This window comes from Notamacropus eugenii, chromosome 4 (genome assembly GCF_028372415.1).
Source record: "Notamacropus eugenii isolate mMacEug1 chromosome 4, mMacEug1.pri_v2, whole genome shotgun sequence".
Classification (NCBI taxonomy): Eukaryota; Metazoa; Chordata; class Mammalia; order Diprotodontia; family Macropodidae; genus Notamacropus; species Notamacropus eugenii.
Window position 1 is genome coordinate 152737778 of NC_092875.1, and position 27258 is coordinate 152765035.

Sequence of the window (27258 nt, forward strand, 5' to 3'; positions counted from 1 at the left end):
AGCCAGGCTCCTAACACAGTCCCAGTGCTGTACCAGATGAGCAGCCATGCCCACCACAGCACTTGCATAACATCAAGCAAGCAGTGAGGACCTGTAGCACCCAGCGCAAGAGGTCTGCAACAGTGCTGCCCACCCAGGAGCAGAGATCAACTTTAAAAGTAATAAAATAGGAGGCGGAGCCAAGAAGGCAGAGTAGAAAGACTCACCTACTCTAGCTTGTCCCCCACTGCCCATAAAATACCTGTAAAAAATGACTCTAAACAAATTCTAGAGCAGCAAAAGCCACAAAATGAAAAAGTGAAAGAGATTTTCAGCCCAAGGCAGCCTGGAAGGCTGACAGAAAAGGTCTATCACACAGGCGCAGAGCAGAGGGCATCCCACAGAGCCCAGTCCAGCCTTGGCCATGCAGCACCAGCAGAAACAGGACTGGAACAGACCTCAGGGGCAGAATCACTGGCAGCAGCTATAGTTCTCAGATCCTTCAACCCACAAATGCCAAAGACAGCTTCAAAGGTCAGTGAGGAAGATTTTTCACCTGGGTGAGAAGGCAGCAGGGTCCTCTCCTAGCCCCAGCCCCAGGTGGTGGTGGTGGCAGCAGTGGCAGCAGCAGCAACAGCAGGAGCAGCATCCATTTTTGGAGCCCTTGGCCTAAAGCCTCTGGGGGAATTGAGCCGCTGATCTGGGCCTCAGCCTTGAGTGGCGGCCTGGGGTGAGGAAGAGTGCTGGCTAGCATGGTGAAGGTAGTGGAGGCTCTGAAGACGGAACTGTACTCAAGGATCCTGGGCAGAAAAGCTCTGGTAGCTCCCAGACCAGAGTACAGGCCAGGAGAAGAGTAAACTCCTCTCCCTTGATTGTGCCACCTTGGAGGAACTGAGAACTTACAAGTCCTCAGAGTATACTCCCCTTTTGACAAAGGACTCAAAAGTCAAGTAACTGACTGGGAAAATGCCCAAAAAAGGGAAAAAAATAAGACTATAGAAAGTTATTTTCTTGGTGAACAGGTATTTTCTTACATCCTTTCCAATGAGGAATAACAATGTATACCATCAGAGGAAGACATAAAAGTCAAGGCTTCTGCATCCAAAACCTCCAAAATAAATATGCAATGGTCTCAGGCCATGAAGAGCTCAAAAGGAATTTTGAAAATCAAGTAAGAGAGATGGAGGAAAAATTGGGAAGAGAAATGAGAGTGATGCAAGAAAATCATGAAAAGCAAGTCAACAGCTTGCTAAAGGAGACCCAAAAAAATGCTAAAGAAAATAACACCTTTAAAAATAGGCTAACTCAATTGGAAAAAGAGGTCCAAAAAGTCAATGAGGAGAAGAATGCTTTAAAAAGCAGAATCAGTCAAAGGGAAAAGCCGGTTCAAAAGTTCACTGAAGAAAACAGTTCTTTAAAAATTAGAATGGAGCAGATGGAAGTTAATGACTTTATGAGAAACCAAGAAATTACAAAACAAAACAAAAAAATGAAAAAACAAAAGATAATGTGAAATATCTCACTGGAAAAACAACTGACCTGGAAAATGGATCCAGGAGAGACAATTTAAAAATTATGGGACTACCTGAAAGCCATGATCAAAAAAGAGCCTAGACATCATCTTTCATGAAATTATCAAGAAAAACTACCCTGATATTCTAGAACCAGCGGGCAAAATAAATAATGAAAGAATCCACTGATCACCTCCTGAAAGAGATCCAAAAAGAGAAACTCTTAGGAATATTGTAGCCAAATTGCAGAGTTCCTAGGTCAAGGAGAAAATATTGCAAGCAGCTAGAAAGAAACAATTTGAGTATTGTGGAAATACAATCAGGATAAGACAAGATCTAGCAGCTTCTACATTTAGGGATCAAAGGGCGCGAAATACGCTATATGAGAAGTGGGATGATAGAAGGGAGGGCAAATGGAAGGAGGGAGTAATTACAAGTAAATACTTTTGGGGAGGGACAAGGTCAAAAGAGAGAACAGAATAAATGGGGGGCAGGATAGGATGGAGGGAAATATAGTTAGTCTTACACAACATGACTATTATGGAAGTTTTTGCAAAACTACACACATATAACCTATATTGAATTACTTGCCTTCTCAGTGGGGATGGGTGGGGAGGGAGGAAGGGAGAGAAGTTGGAACTCAAAGTCCTAGTAATTAATGTAGAGAATTGTTTTTGCATTCAACCTGGAAATAAGAAATACAGGTAATGGGGTACAGAAATCTATCTTGCCCTACAAGAAAAGAGAGAAGATGGGGATAAGGGAAGGGAGGGATGCGATAGAAGGGAGGGCAGATTGGGGGAATGGGTAATCAGAATGCATGACCTTTTGGGGGGAGGGGAGAGATGGGGAGAAGGTTTGGAACTCAAAATTTTGTGGAAATGAATGTTGAAAACTAAAAATAAATAAACATAATAAAAAATATTTATAGTTAGTTTGGAGGTGTCAAAGAATCAGAATCTAAAGGGATTCTTATTAAATGGGGAATGGTTGAAAAAAATTATGGTATACAAATGTGTTGCAATATTATTATACCATAAGAAATGATGAAAAGTATGCTTTCAAGAAACTTTGAAAAGACATGAATGAAAAGATGCACAAATAAAATGAGCAAAAACAGGAGAACAATTTATATGATAACAATATCAACAAGACAGATAATATTGAAAGATTTAAGAATTCTCATCAGTTTAATGATGACTCAGTTAAGAAGGAAAAAAATGTGTGTATTTGTGTATGTATGTGTGTTTAATAATTTCATGTACATATGTATACATACATATGCATACATATATATTTACATGTTGTTTTTCTCCTTTTCAACATTACCAATGTGGAAATTTATTTCCTTGACTATACATGTTTGTAATGGGAGTTTTTGCATTCTCAATTAGGAGAGGAAGAAGAAAGGGAAGAATTTTGCTTATTGAAAAAAGAATTAAGTTGTTTTTTTTTTTAAAGAGCTCATTGGTAACTAAGAAAAAGAAATTTCAGAGTTGAATGATGAGGTCAGAAGCCAGACTCTTGAAAATTAAAAAAAAAGAATGAAAGGAAAGGAAGTAAAGGCATCCGTCATACAGATTTCTTAGGAAATGTAGCCACAGTAGGGAGAAGAGAGATGGGACAAAAGCTAGCAAGGATGAATAGATCAAAGGTTTTTTGAAGATGCGAAATATCTGGGCTTGTTTATTAGCAGCAGGATAAATTTATAAGCAGAGATTAGTCAAGGAGGAATTGAAGGTATGTAAGAGAGTGGGGATGCAGAGAGGCCAATATGCTAGAGAAGACATTATGGAATAGAATCACTTGTGCATGTAGAGGGGTTTACCTTGGCAAGGGGAAAATCTATTTCATTATGTGAAATGGGTGAAAGAGGTAGTTACAGGGGGCATCTAAGTCATGTGAGATGAAGAAGGGAGAAGGAAAAGCTCTCAGTGAACAGCATCAGTTTTTCCAGTGAAATATGAGATAAGCTGTTGGCTAAGAGACTGAGTGAAAAGAGATCAAAAGGAGATCTAAGAAGAGATAAAAAGTTTTGGATAATGAGTCAACTGGGAAGAGGTAAAAAGATTTCTCCTTGCCACAATGAGGACTGAATAGAGATTATGTAATCAACATGTAACGACTACTGTCAGGGCAGTTTAGCGATCTTTCATCTTTTTTCAGCATTTAAGTAGCAATAAAGGCAATGAGATGATGAAAACAGTCCAAGATAGAAATATGGCAGGACAAGACTGGCAAAAATTGAAGGGGGCAAAGAATCCCAGAGATTAGGACAGAATAGAGTTGAACTGGTTCATGAAGAGGTAAAGATGGGGATGAAAGGAGAGTGTAACCAGTGCAGGAGTGATGGTCTGGCAAAGAATTGAGGGGTTGAGGAATTAGAGGGCACACTGAGGACAAAGAACAAGGTTAGGAATTTCAAGGCAGAAGGAGAGGTGGAATGACAATAGACTATGAACAGATAAGGGAATTTCAGAGTTTATAAAAGTGAAATTGATACATTTCATGGCTGATGGCAAAATCAGAGGTAAAATGAACTCTGTGTAGCTATGGTGAGGTGAAAGAGTAGATCATGGAAAATGAGTAAATTAAAGATCTAAGAGATTAGGGTGTTTATGGGTGCATATGCATTTTGAAGTCCTCTACTATAAGGCAAGGAGTTGAAGAAGAAAGAATGTGAAAGAAGCACTGAAATCAATGACAAAATGGGAGTATCCTAGAAGCCAGTATACAAAAGTTACCAGAACTTTGATAGGATGGCAGATATAAACTGAATAAACCTCAAAGAAGGTGAAGTTCATCAAGTAACAGTAGAAGAGGGAGGGCTTAAAAATGGCAATTGGGAGTATGGTATTCCACTGTAATCAATAATTGGGGGAAATGAGTAAAAGTACAACCAGTGCTAGGAAAAGTTTTCATGAAATGGTTGTCATCAGAAGGGAGCCCAGGTTGAGTAAGAGTCAAAAGATGAAAGGAGTGGGAAAGGAAATGACTTAAGATGAAAAAAATTATTCATGTTACTTAAATGCATATTAATTGAAAAATATAATATTTGGTCAATCAAATTTAGTATATTAGTACATACTGGACAGACATTACAGATAGATTCAGTCAGTATTGAATAAGAGAACAGCAGTGGGCTGGATTACATTAGGGAAACTGCATGGTGCTTTTTCAATGTTGTTACATATTACCCTGCTACAAAATCACATTTTTAATACCAATATTCTCCTGGAAATACAACATGGTTTTGAATCATGAAAATCCATTGTCTCAGAAAAATCAAAATAGCAATATGAAGTTAATATGCATGCTAAGTATAAACAGACTCCAACATATTCCCTCATGAGGGCTTGCTTCCCCATGAAAAGTATTGTTTTATTGTATGTTTATTTGCCCTTGCCCGTGACAGACTGCAAACTCCATGAAGCCAGGAGTTGTATTTTAATATCTAGCATAATGTTTTTCACATAGCAAAGCCCTAAGTATCATTATGGTTTCTAAATAAATAGAGTTAATTTGGCATATTTAAGGATATGCTTCACATATACTTTTTTCAACATTTTAACAAATATTGTGTTATATCATGTCTATATAATAATACACATTTTACTTTGAACAGATAAACCAAGTCTTTCTCTGATCAGATCTGGAGAGGAGATAGAAGAACTAAACAAAGTAGAAAGCTGCTTCTGGTCCTTAGAAATAACTATGGATGCATTTTATCAATGGCAAATTTTCCCTTCTCCAGTAGAGGGAGCTCGTGAACTGGGTGCCTAGACCTCATTTCTTCCCTGGTTAAAGGGATAACTTGTTTGTTGGTTTATTTGTTTGTGTGAGAGAGAGGAGTGCTTCTGGTAATTAAGGTAATAAATTCTCTTTTTCCCCACCCCTCCCCAAGGTTGCCTCTTATAGAGTTAAACTCAGTAAATGTCTACAATAGAACTCAGTATCTTCTCCCCACTACCAACTGCACTTCCAAACTTTCCTATTTCTGTCAAGGGTACCATCATCCTTACAATCTCTCAAGTTCACAATTTCAGATCATTCTCAATTGCTCACTCTCCCTCACCCACATATGCAATCAGTTGACAAACTTTGTCATTTCTGCCCTACTTTTTTTTTTTTTTTTTTGCATTTGTTCCTTTCTCACTCAACCACTATCTTAGTTCAGGAACTCACCGAGATTATTACAATGACCTCCTACTTGGTCTCCCTACCTCAAATCTCTCTTTACTCCAATCTGTCTTCAAAGTGATTTTCTTTACATGCGGGTCTGACCAAGTCAATGCTCTACTCATTAAATTCTAATGCCTCCCTATTACCACTAAGATAAAATAGAAATTCATCTGTTTAGCTTTTAAAGCATATCACAATCTGATTCTCTATCCATTTGGCATTCTAAATCAATATTTTGCTTATAGTATTCTAGGACCTACTGCAATAAGCAGAATATAAACTACAAATATCTGAGGGTGAATGAATCTGTTAACAAATATTCAAGGCAAACACTTTATAGAAAGAAAAATTACTTTTTAAATAATTATCAAGTAACAAATATACCTAGATATTCTACAGTCTAGTCTTTTCAGTAGTTTTTTGAACCTAAGATATAGTCTGCAACTAAAATCATTTAAGAAAATCTGTTTCCTTTCATATTTTCATCAAGGATACCCCTGATTAATGTGTAGATCATTTCCTTCAAGTTTACTGGGAAACAGAAAGTAGATATATGGTAAGTAGTTGACACTGTCCCCTTAATTACTTTTTGTGGTGATAATATGATCAAAAATTTGAGTCTCATTGTTTGTTATCTTCTCCTGAGTCATATTCTTCAAAAATGATACTTCAACGCTATTAGAACTGTCTCAATTCCAGCCTGGATTTATTTTCTATATATAATTGATTTATTCTATCTGTTCTCTTCATCTTTTTTAGTTCAAATTCCACTGAGGTACTAAAGTCTAAGAGTACTGGTTATACTGCAATCTTTAATGAAAATGGTTTCAAAAATGCTGACAGATCTATTACATTTTATATCTGTTTACAGTTCTTCCCAGCAGAAACTTGGGACAATACTCATAAAATCATGAGGCTCTGACATGGATAGATATCATGTTTCATCCAGGTTTTCATCTTATTTCTCAAAAATCTCCATGCAAGCACATCTTCCCCTTTCTAGGATCTCTTTACCTATTGTCTATCTACATAAAAATGCAAGCTCTTTTAAGGGAAGGATTGTCTTGTTTATATTTATCTGTCCAAGTGCTTAGCACAATGTCTAGAACCAAGTAAGCACTTAATACTTTATCTACGTCCCTGTCCTCTTTTCAATTTCATCTATAAGTACTCTCTAAATTATCTGGATTAATTATGTTTTGGGCAAAGATTTTTTCAGATTCATTCTTCTGTGCCTATACCACATCTACTCCTCACTGTTTTGTGAAGTAGTATTATTTGAAATTTTCCATCCTTCTCTTCTATAATGTGCTATACATGACTTTTTATTTTAAAATATCGGTGTCTTTTGACTACCATATTCTCCACTTGGCAAGAATATCAAGTATTTTCTGACTAAGGCGGTGGTTTATAGAAATTAAACTTCTGTAGGAAATGGTAATGGTCTGTGTTTGGTGTTTTTCTTTTATCCATTAGCTTATTTGAATAAGTTGGAACTAGTGTCATGACAAGAGTGTCTTCTTTAACTTTTCTTATCATTTCATATAGGTAAACAGTCTGCCTGCACAAAGAAAGTAGCAAAAATAGGAGAAAACCATTAAATTAGGACTCAGAACGCCTGGTTTTAAATCTGACTTTTGTCACTTTTACCACTTGGTGATCTTTGGCAAATGATTTCCTATCTCTACAGCTTAGTTTCCTCATCCGTAAAGGGAAGAAGATGAACCAGAGGCCACTGTGGTCTTCATGTAGCCCAAAATTGAGGTTCCTATGAAGTAACTCCCACATCTTTAACCAAAACTTTCTTATATGCTAAAATATGGGTTATTTCATTTGTGGTATACAGTTTGTGGCTCTTTGTCTAGATGCAGAGGTTCCCAAAGTGGGTGATACCATCCCTGGGGGGAGGAGGCACTAGAATGATCCAGAAATACAGTAGCATCCTCAGATGCAATTGGATGGCATTGAATAAAAATAAGGGGGTAGTGGAAGCATAAGCTAAGAAGAGAAGAACATTCTGAAAAACCATTCAGACATGTTTCATCTGTTGTGTAACAGAGTTTAAAGTCGTAGTAGTTACACTATTTTCCAAATAAATGCATAAAATGTAAGTTATAAGTGATCAGTGGTCAAGTCCACCAACAGGTCTTAACAAGCCAGTGCTGGCAAGGCAAGCATGTCGTGCAATCCAACATGCATCAGCAAGGAATATGTATGAATAATGACTTGTTTACAATATGTACCATAACAGTTACATGACACAATATTACATCATCAAAATTTTAATGCAGAAAAACACCACAAATTTACAATAAATTATTAAATTTTAAGATGAATCATTTTTTAAAAAGTTATATTTTTTTGAAATGATGCAAATTTTTTAAAAAACCACCAAGAAAGTAGATATCTGGGGGCAGTTGAGTAATTCATTTTTTTTGAAAAGGGGGTGGTAGGCCAAACAAATTAGGAAATTCTAAGTCCTAGAATACTATAATTTTTTTCCTCATTCTTCTAAAAGTATCAATGATAGAAAGGTATGCAACTCTGGGGTAGTCCATAAGCATTTACTCTTTTTCATTTATTAATTCCAAAACACAGTGCTCCCTAACCATAACTAGGCTTAATTTTGGACTGATATCAATAAATATCAATATATATAGTAATTTGGTTTACAGGATCTTGCCAGGTTCCCCACAGAATTTCTTTATGATCTACAATAGATGATCATACATAAGATGCAATTACTTTAATGATAATCTTTTTGTTTATGCTTCTCCTAAGCATTTCAAGGAAAGATGCCCAAGTATGTCATGAAATGATGTTTCTTGCTATCTTTGGGCAGCCTAAGCACATGGTAAAACCAATTCTACCAACTCTTTTATTTACCTCTCCAAGAAAGCAAATAAATGTTATATATGACAGATAAAAAAATCTGAGCTTTTGAAATAGAAAACTTGTAAGTAACTTACCCTAATATATGTACCTCTCCTTTCAAAATGGCAGCACAGAGCTATAACTATCATGTATATATACATGTGCTAAGATGGTTAATTTGAGCAGTATTCATCATGAAAAAACAGTGGCAAAGCCAAGTATATGGGAACAAGCATTAGTAACCTGGGGAAAGTTGCATGAACTGATGCAAAATGAAATAAGTGGAATTCAAAGAATAATTTATACAATATTAACAATATTGTAAAGAAAAGCAACTTGAAAAAACTTAAGAACTCTGATCAGTGCAATGATCAAACATAATTTCAGAGAACTGGTGATAAAACATGGTACTCACCTTCCTAAGAATAAAATGATGAACTCAACAAACAAAATGAGATACATAATTTCAGGTATCATTAATGTGAAGATTTATTTTACTTGAATATACATATTAATTACAAAGGTTTTGTTTTCATTTTTCTGACTTACCGGGGGGGGGCAGGAGGGGGGGAGGGCATAGGAAAGGGAAGAATAGGGTTGTGAAACTGAAAAGGAGAAGAACAAGGTTCACTGAAACATCTGAAAAAAAAAACCCTTTTCAAGAAATGAAGAGAATATAAAGAAACAGACAAAGCAAAATGGCTTTAAAAATAGCCTGATGAATTTGTCGTATTCTTGAAGGGAGAAGCAAGCTGTAAGTGGTGCAGATTCATAGTTACACTCTTTCCGTCCTGCTCTTCATATAGAAATGCTCATCTTAATGAGGGTGTGTTAATTAAAAAGAAAAAGCCCTAGTAGTCACAGAACCTAGGTCCAAATCCTTACTTTGTCATTTAATACTTTTTAAGGTCCTGAACAAGTGTTTAACCCTCTGGTCTTAAGTTAATAAATATTTTAAATGAAGTGACTAATCTCGATGATTTCTGAGGTCACTTTACACTTTTAAATCCTATGACTCTAATTGTATAATGCAATGAGGAATGGACTGGTAGTCAAGGGGCATCTGGGTTCAAAGTTTCACTCTGCTATTAACTAGCTGTGTAAAATCCCCCATACTATTTTCCAGGTATGTAAAATAAAAGACTCAGACTACATGACTTCTAAGATCTTTCCAGCTCTACAACTTAAGAAATCTCAGTATTACTGCATATTCTGCCTATTCAAAAGGCAAAAAATTTCCAAAACACATACAGAGTTTACAGATACATAAAAATTTCATAATAAAATTTGAAACCGCAACAGGAACTCTTAAACATATGTAACAAAACGTAACAAAAGATTCAACCTGCATGAAATTACTAAAAACTGACAAAAAGAATTAAGATGATCTAACTATATTTCACAAAGAATTACAGGAAAAACCCAGAAAGCATAGATCCTCTTTTCCTAATAAGAAAAAACTAAGAAAACACAAAAATTAAGCAATATGCCACAAGACCTCTATAGGAATTACACCAAGAAACATTAAACAAACCTTTACTTAAGAAAAAAAAAACTACATAACATTCATGAGGTATTTTTTTAAAAGAAAGACTAATTCTTTATGACAATGGAATAGAATATTAATTTTCATCTATCAAAATTATAACTACATATGAAAGCTAATACCAAATGACTATAAAAATGCATTTCTAATTACCTGTAAAAGGAAATCAATCAAAATACCAAGAATATCACAAAATTCTAACACATGTCATTACAGATTAAGTCATTCCCCAAATCAACCCCAAAGGTAAACCTGAGGTAACTGAGGACAGCCGGTCAAGGACCAGGTGGCTGTGAAGAGGCCTTTGTTTCTGTTGTGTGAGGAAAGGCAAACATTAAGAAAAGCAACTAGTACCTTTGCCACTGGAGCTCTCCATTGTGTACAAGTAATCCATGTAGAAAGCTCCAAACCTCTGCATTCCTGCTATCTCAGTATATGTCTCCTGCCAACAAAGCAAAGCAAACAGAACAAAAGTTGAATAAGAAGAGAATCTTGAGATTACAAGAATCAGACACATATCCTTACTTGAGCTGTGTATCAACTTAAAAGATTATCACAACAAAAGAACAGAGGTTATCCAAAGAATTCACTTCTAAGGCAGGTATTGTAATTTCTATTATAGGCCCCACAAAGAAACATCTATAATTTTACTGGACATTTTGACCACTTTATCAATAATGTCTAGTTAATGAATACCTTTAATGGAGAACATATTCCTTTCTTGACCTTTCTCAGCTATACAATGCTTTCTAACAAATACTCCCCCCAAAAGCTAGTTAGTTCTTAAGTATTTCAATGCCTCTTTTATGGAAAAGTTTTAAGCTCACAGAAAAAAATATATATATTTAGCACTTTATGGCTTATAAGTGCTTTATATACAGCATCTCATTTGAATCTCACAATAGCCTTGGAAGTTAGGTAGAGGAAGTATTATTGTTACTTTAAATATAGGGAAAATGGTAACTTAGCTAAAACAGATTTTTGACCCACAATCATCAGGCTAGTAAGGTTTTCTATTTGGTGACAAACTGCAACCTAAGTTAACAGCAAAGCTCTGAACAAATCAAAGACAAAAATATAAGGCCTGTAATTTCATTAATCTCATTTTATATTACTTCAGTCTATAATGTATAGTAAATTTCAGAAAGTCTTCTAAACCTAATATCAGAAATCTCCACTCCCAAAATATATATATATTTATACTTTTTACTTCCATTCTACATTTTATTACAAATTTCGTTAACTAAATTTGCCTTCTCATTTTTAAAATTTGTTTTTATCCAAACACATACAGATTAACATGAGTAGATGTCTTCAAAATATTCAGCTATTTAAATTTAAACAGAATACATTATTGGCTAAATGACAGTTTTATCAATCAATAAAAAATAAATCTATTCAGTCACTACACACTATAAAATTCAATAAACACTAGTTGAGATCATTATGACATAATCACTAAATCCAATCAAAAACCAGGTATGCAATCCAAGAAATAAGCTTAAAGAAATAATCTTAAACTCCCTTTACTATCAGTTTTTGTAGATACTCCAAAGTCTCCTCAGTCTCAATCTCTTTCTGATACTGTTGTTTTTTGTTTATTCCAGACTCAAATTTCTAAATGCCTTCTATAAACTATTTGCACACTTCCCTGGCACCTCCAATTTAATAAGTTTAAAAATGAATTGCATCTCTCACTCTAATACAGTTATCTCTTCTGGCTTCCTAATTTTTGTTAATGATGCCACTACCATCCTAGTGACCCATACTTGAAATCCTAGTTATTACCTTAGATTCCTTCCTTTCTTTCATCCTCTACAGTTAACCAGTAACTAAGTCTAACTGATTCTACCTCTTTAATGCATTTCACATCCATTTCTTTTTCTATTTCCAATGCCTTTCATCATCTCTTCCTAAACTACTGTAGGAACTTCCTAACGAATATCCCTACTTCTAAACTCCCACCTCTCCAATCTAAGTTACACTGTTGGTCAGTTCCATTCAAAACACTTTAATGCTCAAAAAACTTTGATGGTTCCCCAATGTCTACCAAATAACTTCCAAACTTTTAACATTTCATTCAAGCTCCTCCAACACCTAACCTGATGCTCTATTTCCAGTATCTGCAGTAATCTCCTTTACATGCCTGATGCTCAAGTTATACTTAATATTCCCAGAATATGCTACAGATTTTGTGTATACTCTTCTTTTAAACTAACACCTTCCCATTCATCTCTGACTACTGAAATTCCACCAATCCTTAAAGCTCTGGATTAAAGACCACCTTCTTTTTGAAGTCTTTCCTGTCTATTCCTTCATGATCCCTCCTTATGAGCTAATATGAAAATTTCTCTATTCTCTCATTATGGTACTTTTTTTACATTCAATCTTCTATAATGTTTCGTACACATTATTTGGTAACATGCCTTATTACTCTAATGAATAAATCCTGTAAGAAAAAAAACACTTCTTATTCATCAAATCAGATGAAGTAAGGTATCTGTAAACCTTAAAACTATATTAATGTTAAGTATTAATATATTAGTCTCTCTTGCATCACATAAAAGTATCTTTGCACCCAGCACTTAAAGTGTTTTAAAATGAATATATTCCGCAAAGTAACATTCACAGGATTTTGCACATTGTAGAAATTGGAGAAGTAATTTTTGACTGGTAAAAACTAAGTCTTTTATATTCTGTGAGTACCTGTACTGCTTGAAGGCTGTTATCCCTTAATCTAGTCAGATGATCACCTCCATTTCTAATAATATAAATGTTCAAAGGCATCCTGCAAGCCATGTTTTACTCACATGTCATCCTTATAAAATGCAAAAAGATCTACAAGAACACCTCCACTACATTGGGTGGATCTTTGTACATTATTTATGAGAGTACACAGACAAGAACTCCACAGAATAAGAAGTTGTGGTCTGCATGAATGGAAATAATATTCATGAATAAAATCACAGGCCCACTGCAACTCTGATTAAGAATAGTTCTAGGATCTAGACCAACAAAGGAGGTTTTCTTTCCAAAAACACCAACGTAGGTGGCCCTATTTAACTTTACTAGATTAGATTACTTTATTATAAATTAGAAAAATGGAAAAGAATGGGGGGAAAAATAAAGTCTAATAATAGGAGATATTGAAATAAATGGGATAATAAAAGAACTTGGATCTGGTGCTTCAATGAAATTGGGAACTCCCAAACAACAAAATTCCTTCTACTTATGGATTGGTATCTTCTTTTAACATATACTCTTAAAAGTTGCTTACAGTACTGGGAAGTTAAATGACTTGCCCACAATCACAAAGCCACAAGGTTTAAGAGGTTCACTATCCATTATGCTATACTACCTGTCATTACCAAAAAAGTAAAAGAAATTCCATGTTATTACATTTATGGGATGAAAGGAACTTGAGTCAAACTCCTTTATTCATTAGATGAGTAAACTGAGAATTTGAACAGTTAAGCAACTTGCTCAAGGTAACACTGTTAGATACTACTACAGACTAGTATAAGTCTTCTAAATTTCAGTCAAGTGCTCTTTCCACTACATGTTGCTGAATCAATTAACAGTATTTAATTTACATCATCCAATAATCAAAAATGTATTATGACTAAGCACAGCAAAAACTATTCAGAGGGCATAAATGTTGAGCATGAAAACATAAACATGAAGAAAACACGTAAAATATATTTCCATGCTGTACAAACAAAACAGGGCACTCATGAAACAACCTTTTTCAAAAAACTAGGGGGGGCAGTAACAGGGCAAAAGCTTTCTGCTGTATATTACTATAAATAAAGAGTACTCGACAAATGACAGTTGACAGCAATGGTAGTAATCAAGTATTCTCAGTATGTTTGCCAAACACACAGACTAGAATTTGACTTAGCAGTTTGTTCTCTGACCTTATGATGAGCTGCATTCAAAATAAACTCTGCACGAATGCCATTATTTTCTGGACTTCGGTAATCAAACAGTGAATTTGTAAGATATGTCAAACCTTTGGTACTCAGATTTTCACCACAAATGAAGAAACATGCTTCCTTAAAATGAAAAAAGAAATATGAAGGGAAAGAAGGAAAAGCACTATTAGGCAATTACAGCAAGTAAGAGTTTTGCTTTTATCATATATACTATGAAGATTACGGTTCACTGACTATTGAAAAATAGAACATATTAATACAACAAAATTAAATAGTAATATATTATCCAAATTGGTTTTTCATGAGGTTGCCATTACACAAAATTCCTAGTGAATTTTAACAGAAACATAACTGCTACATTGGAAAATATCTGGAATTACCATCTAAGTACTCAGTTTTATTCACTTTCTTTTTTTTGACGTTTCCAACAAACAATCCCTGCACAGTACCTCCATTAAAAAAGTTATCAAAACCACCTCAAAGTACAAGACACTTCCTATTTTTGTAGTCTGTCATTTGCTTTGTTCACTTTTTAAGTGCCCTTGAGTACTAATATTTCTCCCCCACAACTATGAAAAGACTAAAAAATAAAAGTAAAATCCCTATAATCAATTCGCAATTTCATGTGAGGTTACTATATTTTGCATGATAAATAATAAATCACATTTTTTTAGCTTCTTAAAAAGTATTTACTTACAGCTTCATATCTATTCGTATTCTCTTCAAAATCTTTAACACCCATAATTCCTTTAAGGCACATGGCTCGGCAACCTACGAAACCAATTTGGCAATCAAAGAAAGGATCTCCCATCATCAGGGCCTATGGAAAGAAAAAGTAGTACAATAAACACAAGAACTTGAAATAAAGATCAAGCATCACAAGACTCTAGTGAACCTTTTGGACTGTCTAACAATCTGTGGCATCATGGTTTTTTTCTACTGTAATGTTACACAATACAGTAAAGCTTTTAAAAGGGAAGTATTTTAATGATCTCTTTTGTCTAATAAAAGAGCAATGCTAAACCAATGACATAAATGGCATTTTAAAATATGTAACTGGTGAAAAATATTTATTGCACATCAATTTTCCAGAACTATTACTATAAAATTAAATATATACATTTATAATGGAAAATTACCTCAACTGTGGTTCCTTCTTGCTCCCAGCATATTACTTCTTTTGATTTTACTTTCTGAGGGCTATAATAACTACTCTCAGCTTGCATTTCAGTGAGCTATGAAACAATATGATAAACAAATTAAATATGCCAAAATTAGCACTAAAGAGCAGCAATCTGTCATTACTATACCAAATTGATGAAGACAAATTAAACTTTACTATTGGTCAAAATGTATTACGGTGCAGGACGCAGGTGCAATAAAAACATCTGTAACATATTATCCACATTAGAACATACGACCCTGTTGCTGAATATGCCAATTTAACTTCATGTATGGCATATGACTTGACCACCACAGTATTTTTATTTAGTTTCCTGTTACAATAACACTGCTTTAAAAGGTGCAATAGTTGTGCAGCTGCAACAGAAATGTTAATAGCAAATGAACATCTATAATGAGCTTTAAAATCTTCCAAATACTATATCAATTCACATAGTTACAACCTAAATTGGGCTTAGTTCTGTTTAATCATTACCAAAATTTCTTCCTGTTATTTTCAAAAGAAAAAGCATTCATTGCCTTCCGCATATGTTCAAGTAACCTTTGTCCTTGAAATCAGAATATTCTTCAAACTTTAATACAGTCAAATCAATGATCACATCCTAGTAAAACAAAAACACAGTAATACTCAAATACCCTTTTAAACTCCATGGAAGAGTTCAATTTTAGGCAGGATCTTTTTAGTTTGAGAATTTTACGACTTACTCTATCTTGCACCAAATCATTACTTCTTATGTAAAATATTTTTGAAATCACAAGTTCTCATTCTTTTGCTGTTTCCAACAGTGAAGTACACATGGTTGCTGTTTTAAAGTAAAATTTTGTAAGTCAAATACTGAAGTAAAAATTGATTTTCTTAAACCTGATTGCTCTTCAGCTGTCTGCAATTATTGTAAAGGAAAAGCAATTAATTGATTAAAAGAATTCAGACATTACAAGAACAATTTTCAACATTATTAGAAAAATGCTACATTTAATTTGGCATGGTTTTTTTGCTGGGATGGTATCAACTTGTTCAGACTACTAATGCAGAAACATGACCTTTTTTTTTCTAACCAAAATATGAACCACAAATTAATTCCATACATTTTTAGCATGCAAGCCAAACAACGAATTCTAATGTTTTCCCCTCAACTATCAGAATATTTCCCTTATGCTTTATAGACATATGTATTTCTCATGTAAATGTCCATCCTGACTCAATTACACGCTATTATTTTCATCAGTAAAAGCAACAGAAGCATTAGCATAAGGCTTCATTATTTTCATGTTTCAAACTATATGGTCACAAAAATGACCTGAAACATGATACTTCCTCTACCAATCTAACTTTAATTTTCTTTATAAACTTGGATTACTAGTCAGTACAAATGATTGGCTCATATTATATTTTGTTCATATAAAAATAGTAACACCATAGTAAAAAATGTCTACCAACAAGTTTTTATTCTATTTGAAATAATCTAAGGAAAGGAACATTTTTAACTTCTTAATCATTTTAAAGATTACCTGTTATTTTAATTTTGCTAAATTCAAGCTTTCAACTTCAATTACGACACTAATTCATTTTAACAGAACACAAAAATTTCATAGCAAATTAAGTTTTCAGTATTCTCCATGAAATTTAAAAGCAGACTTATCAAGGAAAATACTTACCAAATGATATAAACTGTGTTTAATTTTGTCAAAAATCATTTTCTACACAATCTACTAATTCAGTAAAGTACAATGATCCTTACCAAACCAGAAAAATCATTAAATTATGTCAACATGTAAAATCTCTTTTATCCTGGGTTCTTTGAAATAACAGCTCTGTTTGGATTCATTACTATGTCAATCAAATAAATGAATTCCAGGAACTGCCAAGCCACTCTATCAGTAAAAACTAATTCCACAGACACTCCTTAGTATAAAGAAATTTATCTTACCATGGATAAGCAAAAATCATCACCACCCTCTCTGCATAATGGAATCCTTTACTCATACTGTTTTAGGGCAACTAAATTCACACCCATCATACAGACTGTTATATCTTGCAATGTAATCATATAATGAGGGAAAGGGGGGAGGGAGGAAAAGTGGGAGAGAATGATTTGACTTGTAATGAATCCAAATCCATGCAACACCAACCCATGTCATAACTAAATTACATTGTAATTTGCTTCGTGGTCACAACTTTAATAATGATAAAAAAAAGTTTTTAAAGTCATTTGACTATACAGCAAGCATCAATAAAAGCAACTATAATTCTATTATAATATAATGATAATTCCTCTCCAGAAGCATACTGAATTTTCTTTTTTTTTTTTGTCGTATAAAAGAGCATGTACTGATTATTTTAAACAACTAAACTTAATATATTTTCAAAGAAAACTTACCTTGAAAGTCACTGTGGCCTTTGTACAATAAAATCCTATAGAAACAATTGGATCCTTTAAAGCCTGAGACTTCTGCTGATGCAGAGCTGATACTGTATCATTTCCAAGATAGTCATCCTCTCCATCATCATAACTCACAATGGCAGGAACAAATGACCAAGCCCAGGATACCCATCCTTGGGACTGTTCATCATCTTGTTGTGCACAAAATTCTTGAGCTTTATATTGGGTAGGATATTGCATATCTATGCCAGTTTCACCTTCACCACCTAACAACACAAAAATGCAAATAGGCAGTGCTATTAGGTTTAGCTATGGAAAAGTAAACAAGAAGAAAAAGATTCACTTAACAGATTCTCCCCTTTCTATTTCTGACACTTGGAAATCACATCTATGTTTCTGTATTTGTGAGTATCCACAGGTAAATAGATAGATATTCACAGGTAAGTAAAAAATATTAGAGTATATATCATTAAAGGTGCTCTCCCAAAAAGACAGCAAATTTACAGGAAAGGATTGTATCATACTACCTTTGTGTTTCCCCACTGTTTACCTTACCTGTTCAATGCCTGATACAATATATTGAGCATGCAACAGATCTTCAATAAAGTCTTGATTGCTAATTGATAGAAATGTGCATCTATACGAATTCCTTCTTCAACAGAAATGGACATATAAAAGTCTCTAGGGCTAATTTTGCAACAAATTGTTTTACAACAAATGATCAAATACACTGGAAGTATGTTTTCACAGGATAAGAGTGGAAATGACCTTGAATGACAGCCAAGCTTTCTAAGCCTAGCCACTTGAGAAATGAAAGGAAAAATATTCTAAAGCAGGCAATCCTCAAAAACAGAAGTCTATCCCTAAAAATAACTTACTACACACCTATACAACAAAGTGTATTTTACTTATAATCTAACCTATAATAATGGTGCTACCTGATCTTTGCCACAAACAAATACAACATACCAATACGACTGTTGTTGACATATGAAGAACCTAAAAAGCACAAATATTTTCTTTGGTCACACAAATATATATAAAATTCCTAAACTCTCTAACCTACTGAATCAAGCTGCCACCTTTCTGAAAATAAATCTGATTTGCTTCTATTAGAAAGAGGCATACTATCATGATCAAAGAATACTACAATATTGTATTCTGGGATGCTTCAAAGTAGAGTGGAAGTTTAATGGAGATTCAAACAAATCTGATCTCATAAGATAATTCAATGAATAATCCCTACCCCTAACACACACACCCCTGACTATTTCATTCTTCCCTCTCTCATAAATCTACTGGAGTTTTACAAATAATCTATTTCCTTTAGACAGATAAGAATCCAATTGTGCCCATAACAGCAGGTAAAATACAGCCTGCTTTGTTTACCACAGTTTCCCTTTTCTTACCAATTATAAATCAACTTAGTCATCTTTTGACCTGTACTGAAGAGCTTCAAAATGATATTTTAAAAGCAACTTCAAGAGTCCCAATCAGGCTATGTTCAATTACAGTGCATTATTTGCCATCATTTTTTCCATGTATTTACAATGACAGATCTAAAGGTAAATGTCTTATGAAAAGTCTAATCACCTAGAGAAAATTTTAAAAAAGTAAAACTAAAGAAACAATTTACAACAGGATGTTCAAGTTATTATTAGTTACAAGATAACCAATTTTTATACCCTTAGTTTAAAATACCTTTTTTTCAATTCAACTAAAAAAATCGCTTACTAAGTATTATCAAACAGAGGCATTTTGTTAGGTGCTACAAATGTAAATACAATTATTGAAAAGTTTATAGGTCCAACATCTCGCCCCATATACTCAGAGAAGGTTAAAATGGTTATCTGAGTTAGCCATAAAGGGTGATATCGTAAGCAAATTAGGGGAGCCAAGAATAGCTTACCTGTCAGAATTATGGATAAAAGACTTTATGATCAAACAAGAGACAGAAAGCATTATGGGATATAAAAGGGATTATTTTAATTACATCAAATTAAACAGGGGCTGCTCAAACAAAACCAATGCACACAAGATTAGAAGGAAGGCAGGAAACTGGGAGAAATTTTTTTTTTTTACAGCAAATTTCTCTGACAAAGGTCTAATTTCTCAAATGTAGAGAACAGAGTCAAATTCATGAGAACCCAAGTCATTCTCCAATTGATAAAACTGTCAAAGGATATGAATAGGCAATTTTCAGAACAAATTCATGTAGTCATATGAAAAAATGCTCTAAATCACTACTGATTTGAAAAACGCAAATTAGAACAACTCTGAGGTACCACCTCACACCTATTAGACTGGCTAAGCAACAGAAAAGGAAAATGACAAATGTTGGAGGGGATATGGAAAAACAGGGACATTAATGGACTGTTAGTGGAGTTTTAAACTGATCTAACCATTCTGGAGAGCCATTTGGAACAATTCCCAAAGAGCTATAAAATGAAGCACACCCCTCGATTCAGTCAATACTATAAGAGGTTCTATATGCCAAAAAAATCAAAGAAAAAGAAAAAGGATCTTAATGTACATAAATATTTATAGTAGCTTTTTTTGCGATGGCAAAGAATTGGAAATTGAGGGGGATACCTATCAACTGAGGAATGGCTGAACAAGTTGTGATATATGAATGCGATGGAATACTACTGTACTATCAGAAACGATGAGCAGGATGCATTTAGAAAAACTTAGGAAGACTTACATGAACTGAGGCCAAGAGAAATGAGAACCAGGAGACCACTGTACACAGTAACAGCAATATTGTATGATGATCAACTTAGCTATTTTCAGCAATACAATGATCCAAAAGACTTGGGATGAAAAATGCTCCCTCCCCAGAGAAAGAACTGATAAAGCCTGAACACAGATTGAAGGATACTTTTTTTACTTTCTTATTATTCTTTGCTTTTTGTCTGGCTTTTCTTTTGCAACATGGCCAATACGGAAGTGTTTTAGATGACTGTGCATGTATAATCTATACCAAATTCTTGTCTTCTCAAGGAGGAGGGAGGGACAAAAGAGGGAAGGAATATCAATCTCAAAATTTTTCATAAAAATGAATGTTAAAAATTTTTGTTTATGTGTAATGGAGAAAAAACAAAATTAAAAATAAATGTGAAGATGGCGGAGTAGAAAGACGCACTTACACATAGCTCCGAACCCACAACCCACAGAACGGCTACAGGGGACCAACTCACGGTGAATTCTGCACCCAGAGGCCACGGAATATTGGAGCGAGGGAGATTTCTGTTCCGGAGAGACCTGCAAACCTCTCGCGGGGGGTCCCTCGCGCTGCAGACTGGGAGCCGGGACTGGGAGCTGAGGGCAGCCCTGCAGCAGCCGCGACACCGAGAGGAGGAGATCCGAACGGGCTACGGGGACAGGATATCCTGCAGCCAGGCGGGTCCCTCCACCCACAGAGGGACCTGCAAACCTCTCGCAAAAGGTCCGTCACGCTACAGATGCGGAGCCCAGCACAGACCTGCCACGGCCGCGGCACCGAGAGGTACAGATCCGAGCAGGCTTCAGGGACGGGATCTCCAGCGGCCGCACAAGCCCCTCCACCCACAAGTGACGGGGTCGGTGAGAGAGTCTCTTTGGCGGGTCGAGAGGGGAGTGGGGTGCCCCCATGGCTCGGGCCCCCCCGGGAGATAGAAGCTGAGAGGCGGCTGCAGACAGGGGCTCCCCAAGCGGGTGGGAGCCTGGATCCATTGTGGAAGGTCTGTACATAAACCCCCTGAGGGAACTGAGCCTGAGAGGCGGCCCTGCCCCGACCTGGCCATCTGAACTTAATTCTCACACTGAATAGCAGCCCTGCCCCCGCCAAAAGCCCTAAGGTGGGAAGAAGCATTTGAATCTCAGTCCCCAAATGCTGGCTGGGAGGACCAGGAGGCCAGATGGGTGTGAGGAAAATATTCAGAGGTCAAGTCACTGGCTGGGGAGAATGCCCAGAAAAGGGAAAAGAAATAAAACTATTGAAGGCTACTTTCTTGGAGAACAGACATTTCCTCCCTTCCTTTCTGATGAGGAAGAACAATGCTTACCATCAGGCAAAGACACAGAAATCATGGATTCTGTGTCCCAGCCCACCCAATGGGCTCAGGCCATGGAAGAGCTCAAAAAGAATTTTGAAAATCAAGTTAGAGAGGTGGAGGAAAAACTGGGAAGAGAAATGAGAGGGATGAAAGAGAAGCATGAAAAGCAGATCAGCTCCCTGCTAAAGGAAAACCAAAAAAATGTTGAAGAAATTAACACCTTGAAATCTAGCCTAACTCAATTGGCAAAAGAGGTTCAAAAAGCCAATGAGGAGAAGAATGCTTTCAAAAGCAGAATTAGCCAAATGGAAAAGGAGATTCAAAAGCTCACTGAAGAAAATAGTTCTTTCAAAACTAGAATGGCACAGATGGAGGCTAAGGACTTTGTGAGAAAGACAGATATCACAGAACATAGCGAGAAGATTGGAAAAATGGAAGATAATGTGAAATATCTTATTGGAAAAACAACTGACCTGGAAAATAGATTCAGGAGAGACAATGTAAAAATTCTGGGACTACCTGAAAACCATGATCAAAAGAAGAGCCTAGACATCATCTTCCATGAAATTATCAAGGAAAACTGCCCTGAGATTCTAGAACCAGAGGGCAAAATAAATATTGAAAGAATCCACTGATCACCACCTGAAAAAGATCCAAAAAGAGAAACTCCTAGGAACATTGTGGCCAAATTCCAGAATTCCCAGGTGAAAGAGAAAATATTTCAAGCAGCTAGAAAGAAACAATTCAAATATTGTGGAAATACAATCAGGATAACACAAGATCTAGCACCCTCTACATTAAGGGATCAAAGGGAATGGAACAGGATATTCCAGAAGTCAAAGGAACTAGGACTAAAACCAAGAATCACCTACCCAGCAAAACGGAGTATAATACTTCAGGAGAAAAAATGGTCTTTCAATGATATAGAGGATTTTCAAATTTTCCTGATGAAAAGACCAGAGCTGAAAAGAAAATTTGACTTTCAAACACAAGAATGAAGAGAACCATGAAAAGGTGAACAGCAAAGAGAAGTCATAAGGGGCTTACTAAAGTTGAACTGTTTACATTCCTACATGGAAAGACAATATTTGTAACTCTTGAAACATTTCAGTATCTGGGTACTGGGTGGGATTACACACACACACATGCACACACACACACATGCACACACGCACACATACATAGAGACAGAGTGCACAGAGTGAATTGAAGAGGATGGGATCATATCTTAAAAAAAAAATGAAATCAAGCAGTGAGAGAGAAATATTGGGAGGAGAAAGGGAGAAATTGAATGGGGCAAATTATCTCTCATAAAAGAGGCAAGCAAAAGACTTATTAGTGGTGGGATAAAGAGGGGAGGCAAGAGAAAAACATGAGGTCTACTCTCATCACATTCCACTAAAGGAAAGAATAAAATGCACACTCATTTTGATAGGAAAACCTATCTCACAATACAGGAGAGTGGGGGACAAGGGCACAAGCAGGGTTGGGGGGAGAATAGAGGGGAGGGCATGGGGAGGAGAATGCAATCCGAGGTCAACACTCATGGGGAGGGAAAGGATCATAAGAGAATAGAAGTAATGGGGGACAGGATAGGATGGAGGGAAATATAGTTAGTCCTATACAACACAACTAGTATGGAAGTCATTTGCAAAACTACACAGATTTGGCCTATATTGAATTGCTTGTCTTCCAAAGGGAAGGGGTGGAGAGGGAGGGAGCTAAAGAAGTTGGAACTCAAAGTGTTAGGATCAACTGTAATGTTCTTACCACTAGGAAATAAGAAATACAGGTTAAGGGGTAAAGAAAGCTATCTGGCCCTACAGGACAAAAGAGAAGACGGAGACAAGGGCAGAGAGGGAGGATAGAAGAGAGAGCAGATTGGTCACAGGGGCAATTAGAATGCTTGGGTTTGGGGGGGGGGGGGAGGGGAGAAAAGGGGAGAAAATTTGTAACCCAAAATTTTGTGAAAATAAATGTTAAAAGTTAAATTAAAAAAAAAAATTTTTAAAAAAATAAAAAAAAAATGTTAAAAAGTTAAAAAATCCTTAACTTCATTACTTCATGATCTGATTTCAACTAGTAATATTAATTTCATTGAGGTATGTATACTATATACCCTCCATACCTGAGTAATCCTTGTAGTTTGCTGTGGCAAAACAAAACAAAACAACACATGGTAGTCAACCTACTAGCAATACATAGCTAAACTTACTCAGGTTGGTTCATTATTATCTGGTTCTTCATATGATCTTAGCCTGAAGTCTTGACAGGTTCACTGAACATGCCAGAGCTTAAGCATTGACTATACAGCCAGAAATCAAAATCCTATGTCCATAACATGATGAGGCATTAGAGGGTTTATCAAAAGTAAACATTACACAGATAACTGAAATATAATGTAAGAGGATAACATTCAAAAACTATTATCATATGCCATCACATAATAACTACATATCTTTGATTAGAATATACCTTGAAAAGTACCTGGATTTTATAAGCAATTTTATCTGCAATAATGAGATGGAAGGCACCCTAAGTAAAAAAGAGGCCAACAGGGCCAAAGTCATTCAATGTCATGCCAGTTTCCTCTTTCCAAGAATGTATTCATCCATCTCCAATGTTTGTCTTTAAAGAAATAAACACAGCCCTAAATAACTGAAGAGATAATAATTATGATGACTGGGCCAGGCCAACATAATAGAAATGCCAGGACTACCTAAATTTACTTATTTCTTGACAATTTATCTATTTAGATACCAAACACAACTATTTAAGTATTTACTTTAGAAAGATAGGAAAAATAGTAAAAATAGCAAAATTTTTAGTAAATAGTAAAAATAGTAAAAAAAAATAGTAAAAATAGTAAAAAAAATAGTAAAAATAGTAAAATTCATTGGAAGAGCACAACATGAAGAATCTCCAGGGAAATTATGAAAAGGGGGACAATAGCAGTACCAGATTTCTATATATATCACAAAGGAGGTATAATCAAAACTTTCTGGTACTGGTTAAAAATAGTCGGTCAGAGAAAGATGTTAGATTTACAATACAGAAAAGCAAAAGAACACATTAGTCTAGTGTTTGAAAAATTAAAGACCTCAATTACTGAAGTAAGAACTCACTCAACAAAAAATGTCAGAAAAACTAGAACACAGTTTGGCAGAAATTAGGTTTGAGTCAACATCAATCAAGATAAGCTCCAAATGTATCAATGACCTGGATATAAAAAGTCAAACATTAAATATAATAAAGAACAAGGAAGGAAATACCTTTCACAATTATGGTAAGCATTAGAAATACAAAAAGGGGCACAAGATAGTCCCTGTCTTCAAGGAGCTCACAATCTAATGAGACAACAAACAAATATGTACAAACAAGCAATAATCAGAAGAAATAGGAAATAATTAAGAGGGGGAAGGCACCAAAATTAAGAGAATTTGAGAAAAGATTCCTGTAGATGAGATTGCTATAGAAATGGACAATTCTATTTCTAGAAAAATGGACTTTCAATTATATAATTCAATTATATAAAACTAAAAGGCTCTTGCACAAACTAAATCACTTCAGATAAAAATTATAAGATTAACAATTAACTGGGAAAAATTTCTTACACCAAGCCTCTCTGATAAAGGTCCCATATCCAAATATAAGAAATTTATTGAAACTAAGAATTTCAGAATTCTAAACAAGGCAATGACCAAATGCTCAAGAGAATCGAAATGAAGCAAATTATTCTCCAGACAGAGAAGTAATTGACTCAAAGTACAAAATGAAACCTTCAGTTTGTCCAATGTGGTAAATGCAGTGCCAGACTTGGAGTCAGGAAGACCCTAATTCAAATTCTGTCTCAGATACTTAATAGCTGTGAGACCCTGAAAAAGTTATTTAACGTCTTTATGCCTCAGTCCTCATCTGTAAAATGAGAGAATTGGGTCTGTTGGTCTCCAAGGTCCCTTTCAGCTCTAAATCTACAATTCTATGATTTCTTAGAAGAATTTTTAAAAAAAAAAACAAAAACTGTTTTAATTGAAAGGAGATTAGAGGATGGGAAGATACCATTAAAACTTGAATCTGAATTAAGACTTTTAGGACACCCTTTACATGATCTCTTGAATAAATCCTCCTACCTCTTCCATCTATAATTTAAAAATGAAGTTCAGGGAAGTAAAAAGACTAAGAAAGGCATAGGGCTACTAAATCGTAGAATCTAAATTAGAGACTTTTCCAGTCTCGAGCTTTTTTCCACATAGAGAAATTATGCTATTTAATGCAACGTACACACAAAGAACATTTGTGTGTCTGTGTGTGTGAACGTCTGCATGTGTGTTATGTGTGTACCTCAACTGTAAGTATCAATGACAGTAATACTGCAAAAACATAACATGATGAGGCAGAGTTATTACTGCTTTTGCTGCTCGTCCTTTGTTTTCCAAGAGGACCGATGACATCATGAGGTGATGTCTTGACTTATGCATGAACTGCATCTCAGTAAGGCAGAGTTGTATAGAGTCATAAGCCCCACTCTTTCTTTCCCAGGCACTGAAGTCCACGGCAGGACAAAAGTCAAGATGACTGCAACTACAGCCTAGAATAGAGTGGATGACCTTGACATCTTCGATGCCTGACCAAGCTCTAAGTGCTTCACGATGCCTGCTCTGACCACCTTCACAGTCACTGGAACAAATTGTTTGCATTTGCCCATTCCACCAGGGGAAGTCTTCACATGCTTGGGGTAGACATCTCACTAACTCCCCAGCAGGTGGTACACTGGATGGAGTGCCAGTCCTGAAGTCAGGAAGACCTGAGTTCTAATCCAACCTCAAAAACTTACTAGTTATGTAACCCTGGACCAGTTATTTCACCCGTCTCCTCAACTGTAAAATGAGGATGATAATAGCAGCACCAACTTTCCAAGGTTGTTGTGAGGATTAAATGAGATAATATTTATAAAGCACTTAGCATGGTGTCTGACACATAGTAGGCATGACATTAAATATTAGTTCTTATTGTTATAATTACTATTATGGTAGACGTAAACAGACAGTTGTGTTCGAAGTCTCACAGCAACGTGAAATAAGGAATAATCCAATTCCCCTACCTTGACCAGTAAACCAAAAGGAATGAGTGAAGGTGCAGCCAGTTTTAGAAAAGGGTTGCCAGGGAGGCTATGTCATCAGGAGGGAGGCAGGTTTTAATAATAGCTAGTAGATGGAAGGTCAGGGAGAGGAAAATGTTTAGAAAAAAATGATGCCTGTTGCCCGTGAAACAGGTATTCCAGAGGGCACAATGGAAGGGGTGGGTAGTGTTTGGTTGAAATTTTGAGGTGGGAGGAGGGAGAAAGAAATAAGGAATAGAGAAAAGGGAGTGGGGAATGAGGTTTGAACAATGACCTATAAGGATACACAAACACTGGGATGTATCAGAATGTCTATTATTAAGTGCAAGATATCATTTTCTCTCAAGAGGGTAGAGATGGGGCTAGAGATAAGTGTATTCTCAAATGGAAGGTATATGGTCAGGTAACCAGATAGGAGACCAACTTCAACATTTTTCTTCCCTCCAAAGACTGAAGATTAGTCAGTTTTGGAGATTTTGTACTTTGAAAGAATTTCCAGGTTGTCATATTTT

The 27258-nt window shown here is 35.5% G+C and overlaps 1 protein-coding gene across 23 annotated transcripts in view; it reads right to left on the bottom strand.

The window, feature by feature from the left end:
* Nucleotides 1-27258, bottom strand: part of VPS13B (vacuolar protein sorting 13 homolog B) — a 1048068-nt gene that overhangs the window by 915126 nt on the left and 105684 nt on the right. For all 23 annotated transcript variants that reach the window (XR_011966588.1, XR_011966589.1, XR_011966590.1 and 20 more), the window contains 5 exons: nucleotides 17588-17856; nucleotides 15167-15262; nucleotides 14725-14847; nucleotides 14010-14147; nucleotides 10447-10534 (listed from right to left, as the gene is read on the bottom strand). Coding sequence is in view for 19 of the 23 variants with exons in the window: in XM_072606881.1 (XP_072462982.1) it covers nucleotides 10447-10534; nucleotides 14010-14147; nucleotides 14725-14847; nucleotides 15167-15262; nucleotides 17588-17856 (714 nt within the window). In the remaining 4 variants the exon portion in view is untranslated. The remainder of the gene's footprint in view (nucleotides 1-10446; nucleotides 10535-14009; nucleotides 14148-14724; nucleotides 14848-15166; nucleotides 15263-17587; nucleotides 17857-27258) is intronic.